Source organism: Orcinus orca, chromosome X (assembly GCF_937001465.1).
Source record: "Orcinus orca chromosome X, mOrcOrc1.1, whole genome shotgun sequence".
In the NCBI taxonomy this organism is placed as follows: Eukaryota; Metazoa; Chordata; class Mammalia; order Artiodactyla; family Delphinidae; genus Orcinus; species Orcinus orca.
In genome coordinates this window covers 115,688,292-115,712,506 of record NC_064580.1, presented here as the reverse complement: position 1 = coordinate 115,712,506, position 24,215 = coordinate 115,688,292, and the positions used below count along the sequence as shown (strand labels likewise).

At 41.1% G+C, this 24,215-nt stretch overlaps 1 protein-coding gene across 1 annotated transcript in view; it reads left to right on the top strand.

The window, feature by feature from the left end:
• The window catches only part of GPC3 (glypican 3), a 442,407-nt gene that overhangs the window by 266,681 nt on the left and 151,511 nt on the right, over positions 1-24,215 (top strand). The window contains exons 4-5 of the mRNA XM_004285475.3: positions 9,765-9,898; positions 21,264-21,389. Coding sequence (XP_004285523.1) covers positions 9,765-9,898; positions 21,264-21,389 — 260 coding nt within the window. The remainder of the gene's footprint in view (positions 1-9,764; positions 9,899-21,263; positions 21,390-24,215) is intronic.

Genomic DNA, 24,215 nt, shown 5'->3' with positions numbered 1-24,215 from the left:
GTGTATGAATCTAGATGGGTAAGATTGCCAGGTGATTTGTATGCATATTAAAGTTTGAGAAGCACCGCTCTAAGAGTTAATGATATCCTAAGCCTGAGTATGGAGGAAAGTACAAAAGTTTAAAAGTTATTTATAAGAGAGAGAAAAATAAGACTTTGTGGCTGGACGTAGAGAAGTCAGGGAGAGGGAGAATTTACCAGAAACGCTTCAGTTTCTTCCGGTTTGCACCACTGAGTGGGTGACGATTCCTTTCACTGGGACAGGGAACACAGGCAGATGCGTACATTTGAAGGAGTGGTGTTTGAATTCAGTAAAGAGTTTATTGACTACGTGAAGATCTCTTTTAACCTCCACAGTATTTGTCATATGTGATTAAGCAATAATGTCCTGGGCTCCTGGTGCTGAGAAGGGATTGGTATTGCATGGAAAGCGTTAGGCACACAGGCAGGGTTCTATTTCCTGCTCAGAATCCACTTGTGGCAGCTCTACGTTAGTAAAATGCAAGTCTCTTCCACAAAAGGATTTTTTAAAACCTTTCTCCCATCCCCACAGCATTCATTTCCATGGACACAAGCAAACAGGTTAGAGGCACAGGGTAACTGGCAAAGATCACGTACCACCCATCAGTAACTAGAGCCCTGAAGAACAGAAGGGGATATTCCAGGTGTCCCAGAGCAAGACAGATCAGACTGTGACGCATGAACGATGTGGGCAAACTCAATATGGCTCCCTTTCAGAGTGGGAACACAGTCTCAGCAAATACTTGCACTGTTTTCCCAAAGTCCCCCTTTAAAAGAACTCCTCCAAATATTACTTACAGCTAGCTATGTACCTGACCAGCTGAGCCAGGACTCTAACACCAAAAGTGGGCTGCAGAAGGTAAGCAGTTCCCTCTTACAGAATGAATGAGTCAGATTTCTATCTGGATGTGGGAGACATTACACTTTCATCCATTATTTTATTTGATCCTCACACTTCTGCCAGGTACGGCAGGTGTTATTATCTCCGGTTTTCCGGTGAGGAAGCTGAGTTTGAAGGAGATTAAAAGACTTATCTAGAGTTATTGAAATGGTAAGAGGATGAGCTGGGACTGGAACCAAGGTCTCCTGACTCCAACTGTGTGCTCTTTTCACTGTAGTATAGTGCTATAGTTCAATTTAACAGCAGATTGATCTGTAGGACATTGGTTCCTTTTAAAAAACATTCCAGTTCATTGAAAAGAGCTGACTTGAACGGAATGTTCAGACAATGGCACCTGATTCCTTAAAAGAGCCTGGTTCAGAATGCATTACAGATTATTAGTGAACTTTTATTTTAATGGTCATGCAATTAATGATGAGTCACAGCAAATCTCTGGGGGGATAAAATGCTTACATTGTTACCAGGTCTGTTCATTATCCTCTGTGCTCTATATCCAGACCAATCAATAGATAATTAATAATGATGTGCTTACTGAAGTACAAGGTTATAAATTAATTTAATACTCATATGCATATTCTGGAGGATAAATGAGTGGAAACTGCCTGCCATGCCCATCTCATTGTACGAAAACGTATGTAATTATTACAAGCATATAATAAGAATGGTTCGCCCAGCCAAATGTTTGTACATTTCTGTTAATCAGTATTCATTTGAGCTACTTCCATGCAGTTTGTGGAAGCAGTGCAATCAGTTGAGTAGTGTGGCAGATTTAAATCAGTAATAAAAGCCCTGGGGAAATTAACAAGACAAAACATTAACCACAGACTAAGCATTAACATATATTAGCATTTTTATTATACCTGTAGAATTGTTAAATGGCAGGTTGCTACTATTTAAAAGTTTATGTTGTATATCACATAATTTCAATGTATATTTTGTTTTTAAACTTTTAAGATTTAATTAAGTGAAACTGAACAATGATACAATAGAAAATTTAACAGAATGAACTGAAGTTCATTATTTTATTCTAACTGGAAATGTATGGCATTCCCACCCTATGCTACCCCCAACCCCAAGGTACCCTAAAACAAATGCCACAGGTAATGTAATATTCCTCCAGAGTGGACCGCAGGGTCAGAATTGATATTTAAATTGCATAAACATAGAGGAAGTTTTATTTTTATTTTTTTATTTTTTTAAGTAAATTAATATTTCTGAAGTAGCATAATTTCAAGTTTTCAAATGCACTTAAAGCTTTACCAGAACTTTTAAAATCATATATATTTTTAAAAACAAGACTTAAGATACAAATATATCTGTTTTATCTATTAAGTATTTTTACAGGAGAATATCATGATAGATTATGTTTAAATTTCGTTTTAAACGTTTATTTTTTTAACATCTTTATTGGAGTATAATTGCTTTACAATGGTGTGTTAGTTTCTACGGTATAACAAAGTGAATCAGCTATACTTACCATATATCCCCATATCCCCCCCTCTCTTGCCACTCCCTCCCACCCTCCCTATCCCACACCTCTAGGTGGTCACAAAGCACCAAACTGATCTCCCTGTGCTATGCTGCTGCTTCCCACTAGCTATCTATTTTACATTTGGTAGTATATATAAATACTGTATGCTATCACATATGCAGAATTCTCTTAGCTTTTGTTTGTCTGTAAAGGTTTTAATTTCTCCGTTGAGTGTGAATGAGATCCTTCCTGGGTAGAGTAATCTTGGTTATAGGTCTATCCCTTTCATCACTTTAAATATATCCTGCCACTCCCTTCTGGCTTACAGAGTTTCTGCTGAAAGATTAGCTGATAACCTTATGGGGAGTCCCTTGTGTGTTATTTGTTGTTTTTCCCTTGCTGCTTTTAATATTTTTTCTTTGTATTTAATTTTTGATAGTTTGATTAATATGTGTCTTGGCGTGTTTCTCCTTGGGTTTATCCTGTATGGAACTCTCTGCGCTTCCTGGACTTGATTAACTATTTCCTTTCCCATATTAGGGGAGTTTTCAACTATAATCTCTTCAGATATTTTCTCAGTCCCTTTCTTTTTCTCTTCTTCTTCTGGGATCCCTATAATTCCAATGTTGGTGCATTTACTGTTGTCCCAGAGGTCTCTGAGACTGTTGTCAATTTTCATTCTTTTTTCTTTATTCTGCCCTGTGGTAGTTATTTCCACTATTTTATCTTCCAGGTCACTTATCCATTCTTCTGCCTCAGTTATTCGTCTATTGATTCCTTCTAGAGAATTTTTAAGTTCATTTACTGTGTTGTTCATCATTGTTTGTTTGCTCTTTAGTTCTTCTAGGTCCTTGTTAAATGTTTCTTGTATTTTCTCCATTCTATTTCCAGGATTTTGGATCATCTTTACTCTCATTACTGTGAATTCTTTTTCAGGGAGACTGCCTATTTCCTCTTCATTTGTTTGGTCTGGTGGGTTTTTACCTTGGTCCATCTGCTGCCTGTTTCTCTGTCTTCTCATTTTGCTAAACTTACTGTGTTTGGGGTGTCCTTTTCACAGGCTGCAGGTTCATAGTTCCCGTTGTTTTCGGTGTCTGTCCCCAGCGGCTAAGGTTGGTTCAGTGGGTTGCATAGGCTTCCTGGAGGAAGGGACTGGTGCCTGTGTTCTGGTGGATGAGGCTGGATCTTGTCTTTCTGGTGGGCAGAACTGAGTCCAGTGGTGTGTTTTGGGGTGTCTGTGAACTTAATATGATGTTAAGCAGCCCCTCTGCTAATGGGTTGGGTTGTGCTCCTGTCTTGCTAGTTATTTGGCATGGGGTGTCCAGCACTGGAGCTTACTGGTCATTGAGTGGAGCTGGGTCTTAGTGTTGAGACGGACATCTCTTCGAGAGCTCTCGGCGATTGATATTACGTGGGGCCGGGAGGTCTCTGGTGGACCAGTGTCCTGAAGTCAGCTCTCCCACCTCAGAGGCTCAGGCTTGACACCCGGCCGGAGCACCAAGACCCTGTCAGCCTCACGGCCAGGTACATGGGGAGTTTCTTGCCTTTTAGGAAGTCTGAGGTCTTCTGCCAACGTTCAGTAGGTGTTCTGTAGGAGTTGTCCCACATGTAGATGTATTTTTGATGTATTTGTGGGGAGGAAGGTGATCTCCACGTCTTACTCCTCCACCATCTTGAAGGTCCTTCCTTTCTCTTGTGTGTCATCCAGAGGAAGATGGTATGACAGTAGATGTCATTATGGTGTTCCAGTTACCCTCTGCTGAGCCAAGGGCAGTGAGAAAGAGGAAAATCCGTAGCATTCTACCATCATCCAGTTGTGCAACCCTTAATAATCCTGTGTCTCTCTTTTCTTTTAGAGCACACCCACAGTGTCTCCGGCAAAGTCCACTGGGGTCCCCGGGAAAAATAAGATGGAGTCTAGGTGATAAGGTCTACGTTCTTTCATGCCTAGTCTAGTTTCACTTGTCTGTAGAAGCCAGAAGTTTTATTTTTAATTCTTCAGGGTTTTGATGAATCCATTGGCGATCAAAGTCTAAATTTATACCAGTTATTTAGCAACAGTTCTCAGAAAAGCACTCCTTGGTACCACAGTCATCAACTGGATTCTAGCAGAATAGTTATTGTATAATTAAATAAAACTGAAAAGGTCCTCTAGAGGTCCTCAAGTCTTGGTGGCCTCAGGTACAGCTCTTGAGAGGGAACGAGTTGTACTGCTCCCTGAGCACAATTCAGTGCGACATCCATCTTCCCTGTCAAAAGCTGTCAGATTTCTGAGGGCAGACTGGTGTGTCTCTGGGTCTTCTCCTGCCACAGACTTAGGGATGGGAACTTTTCTCTTTCCACTTCTGCTTCCTCCTCTCCTTCCTCCTCTTCTTCCCCGTCCCTCTTCTATTATGGGCCATATAAGTTAGAACACACAGACTCACATACACACACACTTCCCTCTTATCTACTTCTTGAGAAGGAGAATGTAAAGTCGTACATCTGATTTTTAAATTGAGAGCAGAGTAGATCTTTTAGGGCTAGTTAAGAGTAGGAGAGAGTCGGGGCTTCCCTGGTGGCGCAGTGGTTGGGAATCCGCCTGCCGATGCAGGGGACATGGGTTCGTGCCCCGGTCCGGGAGGATCCCACATGCCGCAGATCGGCTAGGCCCATGAGCCATGGCCGCTGAGCCTGCGCGTCCGGAGCCTGCGCTCCGCAACGGGAGAGGCCACGACAGTGAGAGGCCCGCGTACTGAAAAAAAAAAAAAAAAAAAAAGAGTAGGAGAGAGTCAGAGATACTCTTTAATGTAGTTGCAAGCCCCCCCCCCCATTTTCTAATCTTTTTGGCTCTTATAGCTAAAAGCTTAAACCCGTTTTATTTTTGTAGGCATAGGATCAACCTGGAATCTCCTTTTGGGGGGAAACTATAGAGAATATACTCAGGCCAGACATCAGACGAGCCCTGGGGTAAATTGTAGAAATTACAGAAGATTTTGTAGCCAATGCAAGAATCTGACTTCAGGAGGCTGGGTCCAGGGATATCCTGCAGGCAGGAGGCTGGGTCCAGGGATATCCTGCAGGCAGCAGCCTGGGCCTACTTGAGAACCACCTTTCCCACAGCCCACAGAAGTTGACATCCAGTGCTTTAGTATGGTTATGAAATCGCTCTTGCCTGGTGGGTCAAAGAGTTTACATCATTCCACAAGCAATACTGCCTGAAACTTAGGTTAAAATTGGGTGCCAGTTTTCTGTTTATCTTTAATAACTAGCCCTTCTTTGAAGTACAGTTTTACAGTCCTCATAATCATTATCTTTCTCCAATTATGGATGGGATGTCCACAGGACTGTAGAACTGGGCCACACCCAATACTGGGAGCCCCAGAGTCTATCCTGTTGACAGAAACCCATGGCATAGGGGGAAAAAGTGAAAAGAAAAACATAGGTTTTAAAGTCAGACAGGTCTGGGTTCGAGTCCCAGCTCTGCCCTTTCCTAGCCATTTGACTTTGTTTCGGTTCCTTAACCTCTGTGAGTCTCTTTCCTTATCTGTAAAATGGGGTCAATAATACCTGCACTGTATGCGTCAGAGGGTTGTTGTAGGACTCACCGGGGAGAATGGAGAATGGATGTAGACGTTTTCTGTGAAGCATTCGCGCGGAGTGAGGTGTTGGTGTTGATGAGAAGCTTACAATATAGGCTCACTTTCTCTGCTCAGCCATCCTCAGGGAAAGATCAAGTCTGAGTTTTTGTCACCTGAGAGTTCCTAGAACCAACGATGAATGGGGGTCCGAGGATGCATGTAAGCAGTGGCGTATCTTGACATGTCAATTATGGGGCGCATGCGTGAATTGCATCAAATCCAAATGCTTGGCATGGTTTCAGAATCTTCGGTAACATACTCTACTTGCAAAGTAACTCCTCCCTCCCTTTTTCAAAGGAGCCCAGAATAAAATATGGCACTTCAGATACCATATCTTCCTCTTTTGTTTGAGACCAGAGTGGAGTGAAACTGTGGGAGCAGGTCAAAAGGAAGTCCTTCTGGGAGTGAGAGGTAGAAGTGGGGTTGTAGGCTGCGCTTCCTGATGTCCAGTCTACCGGGCTCTTACTTACCTTGCTGGGCCCAGCGGTGTATTTTCCTCATGTGTGTATAAAGCCAGTGCTTCTGGACCCTGCCTAGAGAAGAATGCTGCTAGGGTTACTAGAATGAATGGCTGGCCTGGATATGGTCAGAGGCCCTGCGTTCTTATAACACTTCAAGGTCTTATAACACTTCAGAGCACTGTTGCTTTCCCTGCCACAGGTTCTGGCACATATATAAAGGCACCATTAGGAATCACAGTTCACGGAAAACGAAAAGGTTTTATATTCCAGGCCTATTGATAGAGACACCTTTCTGTCCAATAAATTCAGTCCAACTAACTAAATTTAAAGATAGAGGTATCCTTGACTAGGTACATTAGTCAGTGAAAGGAAATTGGATTGCATTTTTTATTTAAGAGCCTAAAACTCCTGGGCAGGATACTGATTTCTCAAATGCCACTTGGGAGGCTGGCTTCTTTAGCAAGTACAGCTGTAGAATAAGACCCAGGTCTCCCAGCATAGCCTGATGTTTCCCAAGTATAAAGATGAAAGGACCCCTTTAATGTTAATACCCCACCTCTTTGTAAATTATGTTTTCTCTTTGTGTCCACTTCTCAGAATAAGCTCGTAATATTCACCTACAGCTCACACAGTGTGGAGGTAAAAGATGTGGAGAGAAGGGCCCAAAGGGGGTGTCTACATTTGACAAATACTTTGTATATGAGAAGAATTTGCTTCATGGTAAATTTGTGGAAGAAAATACAGGCTGTCTGATAAGACGTGGCAGATTTCAGATGGGGGTGTTGGCAGGATACCATTGTTTGCCCCTTATCCCACACAGAGCCTTGGGAAGTCGGCTTGATAATGCCACATTGGGTGGCTTGGGAAGAAGGGTCAGCCTGCAGGCTGGCTACATTCTCATTTGTTCTTAACCTTCCTGCTTTTGCCTCAGTTGCAGCCCTTTCCAGTAGATTGGGAGGGGCTAAAAACTTTAACGTCTTGCTGGGTTCCAGTTAGTATTCACTGATACAAGGGGCGGTCTTTCAATGGGGAGGGAGATTTCACAGCTGTGGGTTGCAAGTAGGCAAGTACTGTGAAAGATGTGTGAAAGATTTTGATTTTGGTGCTGGATTTGGAACAGGTGTCAGTCAAGAGAATGTGTCCTGTGCTCCCGAACGTGCTGATGAAGAATACTTTGATCCTGCTGAAATAGACTCTCACATTGATGTATGTTCACAGAGTCACAAATAGAGATTTATGGAAGGAAAAAATCAAGGTTTTGTTCCATGAATGCTCACCTGCAGTTTAACAAAGAAACACATATGTGTCTATGGACATAATTTTATGATGTACAGGCTACCCTCAGTTATTTGTAGCTGCATTACGTGCTTTGGAAGTGATTGGAAGTTAACTCCGCAGTATAGCTGGGCAGTCTGCTACCTAAAGTACCCTACCAGACTGCTACCAAGTAGGGCAAATTCAGAGATTGCAGATTCTTCATTTAAAGTTAATATTAGCCCAAGTCAAATAGCGTTACATAAACACATCTGAAAAATTCAGTATCATACATTCCAAAACCAAATGGAATATTTTAAAGTGTCTGCAACTTTTGTTTCATTCCCATTAAGATAAACTATTCAGAAGTAGTTGTCTGAATATCATACTATAGCTACTGTCTTTCATAAAAGGTGATGCTACTGCTGATTCTAGATTTTTTTCTAATTCAAAAATTTATTTATATATGGATAACTTTCCAAAGCTATACAAGCCAAGTGCCATTTATGCTTTTATAAAGAGATACATAACTTAGAGAATATTTCAGGGCTATCTTCAGGAATCCAAAAGCTGGGATTACAACTCAGAGCCCATGTCCTGTCAGTGGAATGGTGTGCCAGATTGGACACGAGGATTTTCCTTCAGTTCACTTCAATTAATTTGTCTTTACTAAGGGCCTAAGTGTACAAAATCCAGTGTGAATTCCATGGAGGTACAGAAGTGACAGAGATATAACCCTTGTTTCCACAAGGTATTTCTAGTATTTTTCCTAAAGTATACAATCTATATTTTCACCGTGGCTATGTTGGCTATGTTTTTGAGAACTGGGAATTCTTTTTTTTTTTCCCACAAAATGTAGAATGTAAGCAACTGAAAATAAAGCATCATCTTCTCAGAAGGTGATATTGCATTAGCTTTGAAGTCAGACAAATGGGTTCAAAGTCAGACAGTGAATCCACTGCCTATTTGTCTTAGGCAAGTCACGTAACTCCTCTGAGCCTCAATTTCCTCAGCTATAAAATGGGGCTGTTTGAATCTGATTATGAATTGAAAAGCCCTTTGCCTTAGTAAAATAACACACAAAGAAATGCAGCATAGTGTCTGGCACAAGGGGGACATGTGTTAATATTCATACTTATTTATACAGAAGTTCATTCAGGCTTTTGACCAAAAGTGAAAAAAATAGCAAATCTACAAGTAGTTTAACCAAATCAATCATTTAGAATTGAGAAAAGTAAGAGAGCTGATGCCATTGTTATCATTACTATATGAGTATAAAAGAGCTAAGCTTTAATAATTTTTTTTTTTTTCGGTACGCGGGCCTCTCACTGTTGTGGCCTCTCCCGTTGCGGAGCACAGGCTCCGGACACGCAGGCCCAGCGGCCATGGCTCACGGGCCCAGCCGCTCCGCGGCATGTGGGATCTTCCCGGACCGGGGCACAAACCCGCGTCCCCTGCATCAGCAGGCGGACTCCCAACCACTGCACCACCAGGGAAGCCCTAAGCTTTAAATTATAATGCTGTACACCTGAAACTTATATCATTAAAAGAGAGTTAACAAAATGCTCAGAAGAATCAGGAGCACTTTGTGCGCAGGAGGTCGCTCTTCTATTAACAGACTACTCTACACATCTGTCACACCCCTCACTTCCTTCACCAGACTTTCCTAAACTTGGCAGTTCCCATTTGTGAACTTCATAGGGATAAATATCAAGTGCCATTGAAAGGTATCAGTAACATAAGTCCTGTGTGGAGGGTCCTCTCAAATGTGTACTTCACTATAGAGAAAGAGCATTTTCATCTTAGGAAGTCTCTGAATAGACTGTGCTCAAAGTGCCCCCTACCACAGTCTTCAGCCTTCTTTTCCACAGATGGTTCTTTGCCTTAAAAGCATTATCACCTTTTTTGACTCCAGTAATAGCTTCGTTCTGCTCTTTAAAAAGAAATTGGGGAAGAAATTGAAGTGCGTTTCAGAGTTTGTTTCTACTATCATGTCTGTGAAAGTATCATATAATTATATTGCATTTCTTTTTTCAGATTGGCAAGTTATGTGCCCATTCTCAACAACGTCAGTATAGATCTGCTTATTATCCTGCAGATTTGTTTATTGACAAGAAGGTATTAAAAGTTGCTCATGTAGAACATGAAGAAACCTTATCCAGCCGAAGAAGGTGAGAGATTTTTTTTTCTCTACTTCAGCATACAATTAGCAATTGTGTTTTAAGGTCAACAGCCATTGGAGGGAAGCTTCTTAAATACATGTTATTTAGTTCTTCTGAGTAGAGTGTTTGATGAATTGAATCTATCATCTGTTAATGTTAAAGAAAAAAGATATTGTATTATATCCAAGCCATATTTAAATATAAATTTACCATATGTAAATATCCAGTACAGCAACACAGGGTGGAATAGACTTCTCTATTCAAGATCTTTGTTGATTAAACGAAACCTTTTCTGTTTATGATCTGGTCTCACAATTCCGTGGCTTGGTTTGTGGCTTTCCAAAAACAGTGAGTCAGGGGTGAGTTCACCAAAGAGAAACTGGCAAGACAGTCTCATGTGTATACACACACACTTCACACTGTACGCACTCTTTAAAAAATTTTTTTGGGGGGGGCTTCCCTGGTGGCACAGTGGTTGAGAGTCCGCCTGCCGATGCAGGGGACATGGGTTCGTGCTCCGGTCCGGGAAGATCCCACATGCCGCGGAGCGGCTGGACCCGTGAGCCATGGCCGCTGAGCCTGCGCGTCTGGAGCCTGTGCTCCGCAACGGGAGAGGCCACAACAGTGAGAGGCCCGCAAAAAAAAAAAAAAAAAAATTTTTTTTAAATTTTATATTGGAGTATAGTTGATTAACAATGATGTGTTAGTTACTGGGGTACAGCAAAGTGATTCAGTTATACCCATACAGGTATCCATTCTTTTTCAAATTCTTTTCCCATTCAGGTTATTAAAGAATATTGAGCCAAGTTCCCTGTGCTATACAGTAGGTCCTTGTTAGTTATCTATTTAAAATAAAGTAGTACACACTCTTTTATGAATGATAAAATGAAGGATTTGGTTTCTATTCCTTAAGATAGCAGTCAAGAGACCAAATTAAAGTTTGTTACGATACTCTTCATTCCTCCTCCCCTTATCCAGATTCCCTCCTTCCCTCTTCTAGTTTCATGGTTACAAATAAGGGGTGGAAATTGGATTGGGAAGCTCAACACAAATCTGGGAGAATTGATTTCCCCAAAAGGACTGCACAGGTAGCCAACCCTGCCACTGGCTTAAGAATAGCTAGACATGAGTTCTGCCTCACGATGACTTTGAGAGGATTGGGAGAGATTGGCCTAGAGATGGAAAATTAAGAGATGGAATAAGTAAGAGTCTCATATTTGGGCTAAATTATTCCTTTCATGTCCATTTACCACAGGAGAGTTTGAAACGGTAACTCTTAGGCATATATGGCACAGTTTAGAGAGAGGGCAGTAAGGGCACTTGGGAGATAGTCCTCCAAAGAAGCATTTCAGGAAGTAACATTTTCTTTTGGTGACTTCCAACCTAATAAATTTCTAGTTTCCCTGTAGCAGCAGTTTTGAAGTGTGATTTGAGAACTCAGGGAGTCCCAGAAAAACCCTTTCAGAGGGTCTGTAAGATCCTCCTTTTACTAACTACATATCTATGTGAAGCTGGCTTTTATTCATACGCTTCAACCAAAATAAAATATGGCAACACATTAAATGCAGAAGCCAATGGGAGAATTTAGCTGACTCCTCTTAAGACAGGCAGTATGCAAAAATGCAGAAGCATTACCACTTTTCTCACTTTTTTCATAAAAATGTAATTTATGCTAACATATAAAGACTCATTACTGTTAGTTTAAAACTAATAATAAATTGAAAGTTTTTTTTCCTGAGTTTTAATTTCTAAAACAGTAGACATCAATAAATATACGTCATGTAAACAAAAGCTCTTTGGGGTCCTTAGTAATTTTTAAGAACCCTTTGGAAAAGAAAAAAAGAGAGAAAGAAAAGGGACTTCCCTGGCAGCCCAGTGATTAAGAATCCACGCTTCCACTGTAGGGGGCGTGGGTTCCATCCTGCATGCCGAATGGTACGGCCAGGGGTGGGGGGGACCCTTTGGGTTGTGTTGGTTATCTAGTGCTATATAACAAGTTACTACAAAACATAGTTATTTAAAACAGCAAACATTTATTATCTCACAGTTTCTGTCAGGAATTTGGGAGCGGCTTAGCTGGGTGGTCCTCAGTCTCAAAGAAATTTTGGTCAAGGTGTTACCTGGAGCTGCAGTCCGTTGAGTGTTGACTGAGGCCGGAGGGGCCACTTCCACGGTGGCTCATTTGCACATGGAGCAAGTTAGTGCTGGTTGGTTGTTTGAAGGAGGCCTCAGTTTCTCACCACACGGACCTTCTGAGTGTCCTCACAACATGGCTGCTGGCTTCCCCAGAATAAGTGAGCCAGGGAAGAGAGCAAGGAGAAAGCTGAGATGTCTTTCACGACCTAGTCTTGGAAGTGACAATACTGTCACTTCTGACATATTCGATTTGCTAGAAGCAAGTCACCAGTTCTAGTCCACATTCAAGGGGAGGGAAATTAAGCTCCACCTCTTGAAAGGAGCAGTATCAGAGTTGGTTGACTTTTTAATTTATTTTTATTTACTTATTTATATTTATTTATTTATCTTTTGGCCGTGCCACATGGCATGTGGGATCTTAGTTCCCCAAGCAAGGATCGAACCTGGGCCCCTTGCAGTAGAAGCACAGAGTCTTAACCAGTGGACTGCCAGGGAAGTCCCTGGACATATTTAAAACCACCACAGGGGTCCTGGCACCAAAATACTCTGAGAACCATTTCCATATACCATAGGGGTCCTTTGGGAAATTTTTTGTCTTTCTGGGAAGACAAAATTACGCCATTTCTCCAGGCCCTCTTTAGCCCCTGTCTGTCCTTGGTCCATTGCTCTCCATTGCTTTCACTCTTTGCCCAAACCACCTGAGGAATTAACCTCACTTATTGGCCTTTAACTAGTGGGAGCCTCCTGCATATTGCACTGAAGTGAGGCATTCATAGAATATTATAGATTATTTATAAATAATATATAAAGTAAAATAGAAATACAAGTAATATAATGTTTGTTTTATATATATTTATATTACATTTACAGTATAATATTAATAAAATATCGTTTTTATATATAGCATTATTATATATATTATATATATTATATATTGTTCAACTCAGCAGAAATTTGGGAAACACCTATTATGTGCCATGATGTATACTGTGCACTGGAAATCAAAACACAGTCTCTGCCCTCCAAATCAGTCTAATGTGGAAATAGACTTAAACAGCGATCATTTCAAAACAGTTTTGTAAGTGCAAAGAGGCAGCCTACAGGGACGGAGAGGACCTCTGCCCAGGTATAGTGGAGGCTTCACTGAGGATGTGGTATATTAATTTGTAACAGAATCACATGCAAAGCTTTTTCAAAATAAACACAGTATTCCAGTCGCATTTGGAGATCACCCTGTCAACCTAGACACATTGATAAGTAGATAGGACGTTCGTTTATTAAGGTCCTGCTGCCATGGCGTCTATCTTGGGCTCTATGGGACCTATTCCCTTTCGCCTTACCAGGGAGGGCTCTGTGGATGTTGATTCCTCCAGGGAAAGAAAAAATCGGTAAATGAGTTTTTGGCTAAGCACCCAGATTTGACACTTCGTTTAGATTCGTTTTTTGAATTTGTTGCTAACCCCCAAAGAGAAGAAAGGATAGTAAGAAAAATTGCAAAAGCCCCTAGACTTAAGTAAGTGATAGGCAGGGCTCCTTTGGGGGTTGGGAACGTGAGCCCACCCCATGGTGTTTCTCATCTTTTTTGCACACTGACGCAAAACTGAGATGGAGCCCTTCCTTCTGAATTCTCTGGCAGAATAAGAAAATAAAACAACAGGAGAGTGTCTGATTTCATTTAACTCTGTCAAATAGCATTGTAAACCCTCTTAGGGAGAGTGGAGAATAGGGGATTAAGACGATCTCTTGCTAAATGCACTCCCCCCCTGCAATCTGATGTGGCAGAGTGTTAGAACCTCTATACATTTCTCAGTATGTTCTGCACAGGATTTCACAGTCCAAAAGAATATATGTACCTCCAGCATCCCTCGCACCCATGCTCCAGCTCCATCCTCCGTGGTTAAGAATATGATAATTAGAAAGGAACCCTATTGTAGCATTCAGTCTGTGGAGGTTGTGAGCAAGCTGAACCTGATTATGAGTTGAAAAGCCCCGTTGCTTTATTAAAATAAAAACACACAAAGAAACGCAGGATTCCTTTGGTAGCATTCAGAAGTCATCCGTTTGTTTTGTCTGCCCCCAACTGGGTAGTTTGCAACACACAACTAATCTTAGAAATAGCTTAGTTCAATTTAAAGGCGATTTGATACTCAACTGGTGGCCTAAGTATGGGACTCAGCATTCCTTTTGGATACAAATATTGAAAATATCTGTCCTCAGATTTAAAACAGTGAGGGTAGGACAAGATGCATAAGTAGTACAATCAGAAGAAAAGAAATGACATTTTCACAGGCCTTTCCAACTCTAATATTTTCAGCTCCTCTCAGATGTCAGGCTTTCCCTCCTTTGCCCTATTGAATGTCTCTTTCACCACTTCCCCTATGATAATGTGTACCTTGTCATTTACATATCGCCCATAAAGTTTGGTATTTTATGACATGAGCAATATCTTTCCCTTTTCCAAACACAAAATCTGTAGTTGAATACAGTCCATTCAGCATCTACACACCGAGCTTCTGGCCCAGATGCTAACCTGTGAGAAAGTCACACAGTCCCTCCACCCTTGTGAAAGTACATCTACGTATTCCAGCCTTCCCTGTCCCGCACTCCCCCTCCTCCCTTTCCTCTCTGACTTGGTCTAAAGGGGCAGTGGATTAGGTGACACTAGTAAATGACCTAGAAAGAAAAGAACAAAAGCTGATCTCAGCTCCCTGGTCCAGAATCAATGCTTACTCCCACTCCCTCTCAGACTGCTGCCTTCCACCCTCTGAACACAACAAAGTATGTCCTGAGTGAATCGTCGAGTTTCAGCTCTGGTGCAAGTCATTCTGCCCTGAATAGGACTCTACTTCTTTCAGCTTTTGTGAACACCATCTATGCTGGTGTAAGGATTAGGCTCTGAGGACTACGAGAAGCTGCTAACCTAGTTAGGGGGACAGACACACAAATAATTTTGATGCATTGAGGGGTGAGTGCCAAAACAGAGCTATGTACAGAAGAGTGGCAGCGTCATAGATGGGAAGGTTAGCAGCTCTCTTGCGAAAAGGTAACTCTTGAGCTGGGTCTTGAAGGAAGAGTAGAAATTCAACAGATGGAGGAGGGAAACGAGGGTATTCCAGGCAAAGGGAACAGTATGAGAAAAAGTATGGGCTAGTCTCTGGAATGTAGAAAATTATAGCTTGGAGTCAGACCATGAAAGGTTCTCTGCAGCAGAAATAAGTATGATTCTGCATCATTCTAAGGATAAACAGTTTATGGGCTTTTCTGTGTTTTTAATTTTTTAAAAAAATAATGAGCTCATATTATTTTATATTAAGAAAAGTAAGATCCTTAATGATAAAGGAGAAAAGTTCAGGATCTGCAGCTGGGGATGAAAGGCTGCTTTTTACTTGCAGTGGTTTCCAATTAGTGCTGCTTTGATGCCTGCCCAAGCAAATCATTGCAAGAAAGCAAAGGGAATCCCCTCGGCCACAACCCAAGAAGGGGACGCTTCTCTTGAGGATGGTGGGAGCCCCCCCAGGGAAGATCACGTGCGCCTAGCTGCAATATTTCAAAATGGCTCGTGCACGCAAGGGGGCCCTGTCCTTTAGTTCCACATTTAACACATTGAAGAGACTCTTTTTCCTGAGTAGACTGCTGTGAGCAAGCATTGGGTTTGTCCCAAGTGAGAGCTGTAGGGTTCACTATTTATATGTCAAATGGTATGTTTGGCATGTATGATTAGAATAAAGTGGAGTTCGAATCAAAGAACATTCCCTTCAATCAAATTGTTTTCCCATCCTGGGCAACTAATTGTCCAAACTTTTATCCTTTTTTTTTTTTCAGAGACAATTCAGTTGAGCAGACTGCCTTAGTTCATGGGTGGAGATTCTTTTGTTGTCTGTCATGGGTTACTAGCACAAAGAAAAGAAATCTGGACTGAGTCATACATGGGTAATTAATATGTCACTTAATTTAGTTTCAGGTATCTTTCTTCAAAGAGATAAATAGAAATATATTCAACTCACCTCCTTTTAAAATTATAAGCAGGGGGATAGAAAGCTTTATTTAAGAAAAGGTAAAAATAAAATACACTTAATTCCCATGCCAGAACAAGTTTAGGAAGGAGTGACAAAGAAGAGAAGAAATAAGACAGGCGCAGTAAACCCAGGAGGCAGTAAACTACTCCTGTCACACTCTGCTGCTTTCAGGGCTGTGATGTCAGAGGACATTATTACCTGTTGTCGCCCTCTTTTGAAAAGCTCATTAACTCTCCAACAGTTTAGAAAGTCTTCTACCCTGAAAAATAGGATGTCTGGCTTTCCTTTCAAAAATCAGAGTTTCTTTGGAAACCAAAATTTGTTTTCTCACGGTATTTAGAAGCCTTTCCGTGAAGGAATGGCCTGCACCGTAACACTGTATTTGGGGACTCAGAAGTATTGGCCAGTTTGCTAAATGTGCTGGAGCCCTGCTCCTCGTTGTCACAGAAGTGGCTACTGCCTCATCTCACAGGTCCTGGGAATTACTTGAGAACCAGTATTTATTTCATTATTTTGATGTTCTTTTCTTTTTTTTTCTTTTTTTTTTTTCGGTATGCGGGCCTCTCACTGCTGTGGCCTCTCCCGTTGTGGAGCACAGGCTCCGGACGCGCAGGCTCAGCGGCCATGGCTCACGGGCCCAGCCGCTCTGTGGCATGTGGGATCTTCCCAGACCGGGGCACGAACCCGTGTCCCCTGCATCGGCAGGCGGACTCTCAACCACTGCACCACCAGGGAAGCCCTTGATGTTCTTTTCTAATCAAATCTACCTGGGATTCTAGGTGGGTTCTAATGGGAATAATATACACTGAGAACCAAAAAGAACTCAGTGAACAAGCCCATCAAGAAGAATAGGTTTTAGAGAAATAAACATAAAACTTTACTGGAGAGGAACATCTAGAAGGAAATATATCCAAATATTAAGTGTGATTATCTGGCTGGTAGCACTATAAATAAGGTTTTGTTCCCCCTTCTACTTTTCTATAGTTTATAAATTCTCAATAGTGACCATATATTTCTTTTATGATGAGAAAAAAGCAGACTTCATTTTATAAGATGAAGGAAGAAATAGATTTTAACCACTGTTTGCAGCTCTTGCAGTGCTGAAGTTGTGGCCCTTATAAATTTCTTCTCTCACCCTTCACCCGGGCCGTTGTTTCATGTCCATCCAAACCTGGCTCTTTCCCAGCTCTCCTGATCGTCTTTCCACTATTCCAAGGAGTATCTCTCTCTCGTAGACAAAGCCTCTCTTTCTCTGAGACATATTTCACCTTCTTCTCTACCCTTTTTTGGAGGTAAATCTCAATAACAGCTTTATTGAGATATAATCCACACACCATACAATTCATCCATTTAAAGTATATAATTCAGCTGTTTTTATTATATTCACAGAGTTGTGCAACCATCACCACAGTCAATTTTAGAACATTTTTATCACCTCAAGAAGAAATCCCACACCTTTTAGCTATCATTCCCCAACCGTCATCCCCCCCCAGCCCAAAGCAACCACAAATCTACTTTATGCCTCTCTAAATTTGCCTGTTCTGGACATTTCACATAAATGGAATCATATAATATGTGATCCTTCATGATTGGTTTCTTTCACTTAGCATAATGTTTTCAAGGTTCACCCATGTTGCAGCACGCAGGAATACTTTTCTTAAGACAGAATAATAGGGCTTCCCTGGTGGCGCAGTGGTTGAGAGTCCGCCTGCCGATGCAGGGACACGGGTTTGTGCCCCGGTCCACAATGATCCCACATGCCTTGGAGCGGCTAGGCCCGTGGACCATGGCCGCTGAGCCTGCACGTCCGGAGCCTGTGCTCCGCAACGGGAGAGGCCACGACAGTGAGAGGCCCACGTACCACAAAAAAAAAAAGAAGAAGAAGAATATTCCATTGTATAGAATATGTGTTTGTTTACCTATCTGTCTTGTTCCGCCTTTTGGCTATTGTTAATAGTACTGCTACGAGCATGCGTGTACATGTACTCATTTGAGTACTTGTTTTTAATTATTTTGGCTATATACCTAGTAGTGGAATTGCTGGGTCATGTGGTAACTCTATGCTTAACTTTGTGAAGAACCACCAAACTATTTTCCACAGTGGTTGTGCTGTTTTACATTCCCACCAGCAACGTGTGGGAGTTCCAATTTCTCCCCACCCTTCCCAGCACTTGTTGTCTTTTTTATTATAGTCATCTTGAAGTGGTATCTTACTGTGGTTTTGATTTGCCTCTCCCTGATGATTAACCTACCTTTTTAAACTCGACTTCATCTTGGCGTGGTCTTCCACATTTGATACTCAATTTCGGCTTCTTAGACACAAATCCTTGTGAGGGCCACCACCCCTTTCCTACCACGCAAAGACCATCTACACTGCTCTACCAGATTAGTCCAGTGATTTACCCAGCCCGATAGCTAGCTAATTTTTGAAAAAGAATAACAGGAAAAATATTTAGGGAGAAAACATGGTTGTACTTTTTAATAGCCACCTTAAAATATGAAGTATTATTTATCTTGCACATGTAAAGTTATCTGGAACTTGAAAACAACTTAATTATCTTGCATACATAAATTTATCTGGAATATAATATATATTTCATATATATACTATATTTATATTCTGCAGGCTCATAATAATGGAAATAAATTGCCAAATGGCTAACACTGTGGAGGTATTACTCTGTGCCAGGTACTATGCTAAACACTTTACATGCATTGTCTCATTTAATTATCCCAACAGCCTATCATTTGCTTCATTTTACAGATAAAGAAACTAAGCCTCAGAGAAGTTTAGAATCTGTCTAGTAAGATTTTACTGCTAAGTAAGTGAGAGAGTAACTGGCATTTGAAACTCACGGGGGTCAGACTCCAAAATCAGTGCTCTTAGCTACTACTCCCAATGGGTTTTAAGGGGCTGTTCTGAGAATCCAGCCATCACTATATCATATTTCCTAAATGAAACTGTGTTCTAAATTCAAAATAACTAATTCAGAAGCAAGTTTTAAAAACACTATCTCTCCCTAGGTCCATCCTGTATGTCCTGTGGAGGTAATGCATACTCTGTGATACAGGATGGTCTGTTATTTCCCCAAGTTACCTTGTTCAAGTTTCAGAGAGATTCCCCGAGTTCTAGAATTTGATGACCTAGACATTATTCACAGTCTTTGTGGCTTTCTTAGACTTTTATTTTGACCCCACCAAGTAATATCCCTTCATACTAAAGTTGGAGGTCTTAGGTTTATTGCAGCCCTTTGTGCCCTCGACATTTAGATGGACCCTCTCTGAATCTTCTCCAGTTTGTCAATGATCTTTATGATCAGCCAAGAAAAAAACTGCAAGAGTTGGGAGGCTGGAAGAAGTTCAGAGTGTTTTGTTTGTTTGTTTGTTTGTTTTAACTTCTAGGGAAGTCAAATTGGAAGGCTTTGCTATGAGGTTCAATTTTTCTTGCTATGTGCTATGTTAGTGAGAGAGAGTTTGAAGGTAGGAGGAGGCCTAAGGGAAACTCTTTCATTAAAGGGAGGGCCATCACTTCCCATAGACTAATGGCTGTATTCCATTTCCTCATGGAATGAGGGGAATTACTCAGGCTTTAGTCTTTCAGTTTCCACTCTTGGGAACCGTATTATTACCTTGTAAAACAGAGCATCTCCCCTATTAGCATTAATTGAACCCATCTTTTTCCTCTGTGAGAAACTAGAGTGTTGACTTTTATCTTCAGAGCCCTATACCGAGCCTCTTCACTTTGGAGATTGACGGAGCTCAGCAACCAGCAGTAGAGGCTGTGAGAGGGTTTGAGCATAGCAGGAAGTAACTGTTGGGGTATCAGGAGTTATATATGTCTCAGTAACCCTTCTCGAGTTGTTCTGTACATCACCCTGGCTTTACTGTGACCCGAGCCTTTGTGAAGATGTGCTGAGTGTCGTAAGCGCACTCTCTCTCTCTTTCTCTAAATTATTAGTTGAAATGAATTGTTTTATGGTAATAAAATGGAAAATGGCATTAAATGCAAGACAGTAATTTCCACCAGTCTTCCTCTTTTGGCCAGATCTGAGAACAACCCCCAGAGGGCATTTCTGGGCTCCTCCAGAGGCCTATATATCAGGTCAGTCCATTGTTAGCCTGGAGACAATATTGCATAATTACTCCACTGCCAGCAAATTCCCTGGTGAGAGTCTCTACAAACTTAGTGAAGACTTAAGATAGACTTGAATATATATGAAGTACTCTTTAACTTCCTTTCTACAAGGAATATTTGCTTTAGAAAATAAAGAGTATTTTATTTTGGTTTGTTTACTACTGGACATCTATTGCATAGATATTTTAATATTTCTTAATAAGCATAAACACTTCTTTCCAGTCTATAGTGTCTTATTTTGTATGTCCATGTACATCTGAAAGAAGATAATAGGCCAAAAGTTTTGCTGGGTATTTATGGGTGTGTGTTTATACATATTTGTATATATAATACGTTCGCTTGGTCTGTCTCTCTCTCTCTCTCTCTCTCTCTCTCTCTCTCTCTCTCTCTCTCTCTCTCTCTCACACACACACACACACACACACACACACACACACACACACACTCTTATAACATGAAAGCTAGAGCAAATATATAATAAAATATACTAGGACCCCTCCCACCCCACCCCCATAGGAACCACAATATATAAACAAAGAACAAAGAAACCTTCCTCCTTTAGCAGATGTGAGTTTCTCTGACGATATTGTCAGGAGAATTTCACAGAGCTTATACTGCTCTGAACACCCTGCGATTCTGATCTGCAACTATTAGCCAGAGTCTATATGAAAAGGGGCCATCTCTAGCGTAATAGCATTGTAAATTACAATCATTGCACTCAGTTACACTCAGAAACCAAAAGATATGTAGTGCTCCAGTGTGCCTTGTAATCAGCACCTTTGAGAATGTGGGTAACAGCATCAGAACAAAAAATGGAAGCTGAACGTGTTAGAAAAATGGATGGTGGAATTAAATCATCCTTCTGATAGGAACAGCACCTTATATGGCAGGCAAATTTTTTTCTATCATTTTACTGATTTAAAAAAAAACCCTAAATTGTGGCCTTGTAGCCAAGAATGTCTTTTTAAATGATTTATTGCTCTAATCAGCCTGGCAGAGCCTTTCTGTCATGCTGATAAGCAAATTAAACTTTCCTCATACTGGGTTTACTTGCATCTTATACACAGATGTTTTGTTTTTCTTTCAGGGAACTAATTCAGAAGTTAAAATCTTTCATCAGCTTCTATAGTGCTTTGCCTGGCTACATCTGCAGCCATAGCCCTGTGGCTGAAAACGACACCCTTTGCTGGAATGGACAAGAACTCGTGGAGAGGTAATCTTTTTCTAATGTTAAATATAGCAGTATTTGAGGAATACTCATCATATGTTCATCTCAATGTTAGTTATGTCTTCTCTCCATTAATTTCATGAGAAAAATTCTAGAAGAAAACATACACATGAGCATCTCTGACACGGCGGATGCCGTCTATAACTTGTAGCCCTCATAGAACTTACAAACTTTGAAGCACATGGGGAACTATGGATTCAGGAACATTTTACAAATTGTAAAGCATAAAACAAGTCTTTTTTTGGGGGGGTGGGGTGTCTTTGGCTTCTTCATCTTCTCATTATGTGGGCCCTTATTGATTGATTGATTGATTTGAAGAAATCATATTTGTACTAATAGCTGTTATTTATTGAGAGTTAACTACATGTTAAGCACCATGCTAAGTGCTTATATGTATTAACTCTTTTTACCCTTACATGAATCCTATGAAATAGCATTATCTCCCCTGCCCTGTGCCCCGTGTTCTAGATGAAGATAGAGGAAAGAAGAAAGCGGAGGGAAGGAGGAGTACCATTTCACAGTATTTTTACTGAAATGTTTAATCATTTGAGTGTTTCTTAGTATAATCTGTGCTAACATTCGTCATCTCTGAAGAATTTGCTTATTGTTGGAAAGGAAATAATATATATTCATTTCTTCAGCAAATATTTACTGAGCATTTTCTAAGTGCCAGTCATGTCGAAGTGAAAAGAACAGGCAAATTTTCCTGTCCTCAGTGAGCTTTCATTCTAGTGGGCTAATGGTATTCCTAACCTCCATTGCTTTGCATGTGTAAGGAATAGCTTACAATTAAAGAATTAAATCGGGAGGGTAGAATGCTTAGGAAACCATATGGAGTTGATGAACATGCTTTCAAAAATGTCTGTGCAAGGGGTAGCATGTTGTAGAGGAGAATACAGAAGAGACCTGGATGCAAGTTCTGAATCTTTCACTGACCAGTTTTTTAACCAAGGGCAAGCGACTTAATCCCTCTGAGCCTTAGTTTCCCCATCTAAAAACCGAGATGGTTGGATTAGAGCACCTCTAGCTCCGGCAGTCTATGTGTTTTATTTCCTTATGGATTTATACATTCATCCATACCTTCAACATTTATGTTTGAGATACTATGTGTGAGGCACCAAGGTAGGAGTTAGGGATATGAGGGTGAACAAGATAGGCAAGTTACTTGCTTTGAGGAGCTTACATTTTAGTGGAACCCAATATCCGGACACAGGATAATTAATCATTAATTAATCATGGAATTAATTAGCAGTGTAATGTCATGGACAGAGGAAGGCTTTGGCGCCAGATGAACTTGGATTTGCATCCCAGTTCTGTTACTGACTGCGTGTGGCCTGGGGTGAGTCACTTCACCTAGAAAGTCTCAAGGTCCTCTTCTGTAAGGAAGGGGCATCTCACAGGGTTTTTGTACCTAGTAGGTGAGGTAAAGCCCCTAGCAGACTGGCAGATAATGGAAGCTCAGTTCATGTTACTTCTCTTCTTTCTCCCTTCCCCCGCCACCCCTCCTCTTCCCAATGCAAAGTAGAACACATGCCTGAAAACAGCTTGTTTCTCAACTAAGCTTTGTACTGACCTGGAACAATGAGAATGAGGTGCTAATGACACTGAGATTGCATGCCACCCTGGAGATAGACTTCTCTGTAGCAAATGTGAATCAGGCTGGAGGGATTAATGGCCCCATGCGGCCCACTCTACTCTGGAGAAATATCTTTATCACCCTAAAATCTCTATCAGGTACTGAGTAGAATCATGGAAATGTACCTAACTGTTACCACATACTCATTTAAATTGTCAAAGAAAAGCAGTTGGTATTTGGCTTTATAAAAAGCGGATGCCTTAAAACAGGTATAAATGATATAATATTTAAAAAGGAAAACGCCCACAGGTCAAATATGTGGTTCTTGCATAAACTTGATGAGAGACCATCCCAATGGCTTACCCATTGGTATATTAAGATGGTGAAAAATGAACAATCCCTGAACACTAATTTGTTTTAAGCAGCATATCTTGTAACCATGGAAATTTTGGTTTATATTTATTTACTAAAGTAATCATTCATTTATTTACTCATTTAACAAATATTTGAGTACCTACTGTGAATCAAGCACTAATATGTTTCCTCACTGTTGTGATTGTTTAGAGCAAATGTTGTAACCCCACTGGATATGTCTTCTGGTATATCAGATGATCCAGTTTTAGCTAATTCAAAAGAATTTCTTGTCAGGCAGGCCTATGTTTTTTTTTATTTTTTATTTTTTTTGGCTGTACTGGGTCTTCACTGCTGCACACGGGCTTTCTCTAGTTGCGGTGAGCAGGGGCTACTCTTTGTTGTGGTGCGTGGGCTTCTCATTGCCGTGGTTTCTCTTGTTGCAGAGCACAGGCTATAGGCGCGCGGGCTTCAGTAGTTGTGGCACGTGGGCTCAGTAGTTGTGGCACGTGGGCTTCAGTAGTTGTGGCACGTGAGCTTCAGTAATTGTGGCACGTGGGCTTCAGTAGTTGTGGCACGCAGGCTCTAGAGCGCAGGCTCAGTAGTTATGGCGCACGGGCTTAGTTGCTCCACGGCATGTGGGATCTTCCCGGACCAGGGATCAAACCCATGTCCCCTGCATTGGCAGGCGGATTCTTAACCACTGCGCCACCAGGGAAGTCCCGAATTAGTGGGATTTTTAAAAATTGAATTTTACTCATATACTACTTCATGTTCAGTATGCTTTCATGAAGGATGTTGTCCTGGAACCAAGAAAGTCCTTTTCTATCAAATGGAAGAATCCAAAGCCTGCTAACTTTAAATGAGTCCAAAAGTTAACTAAA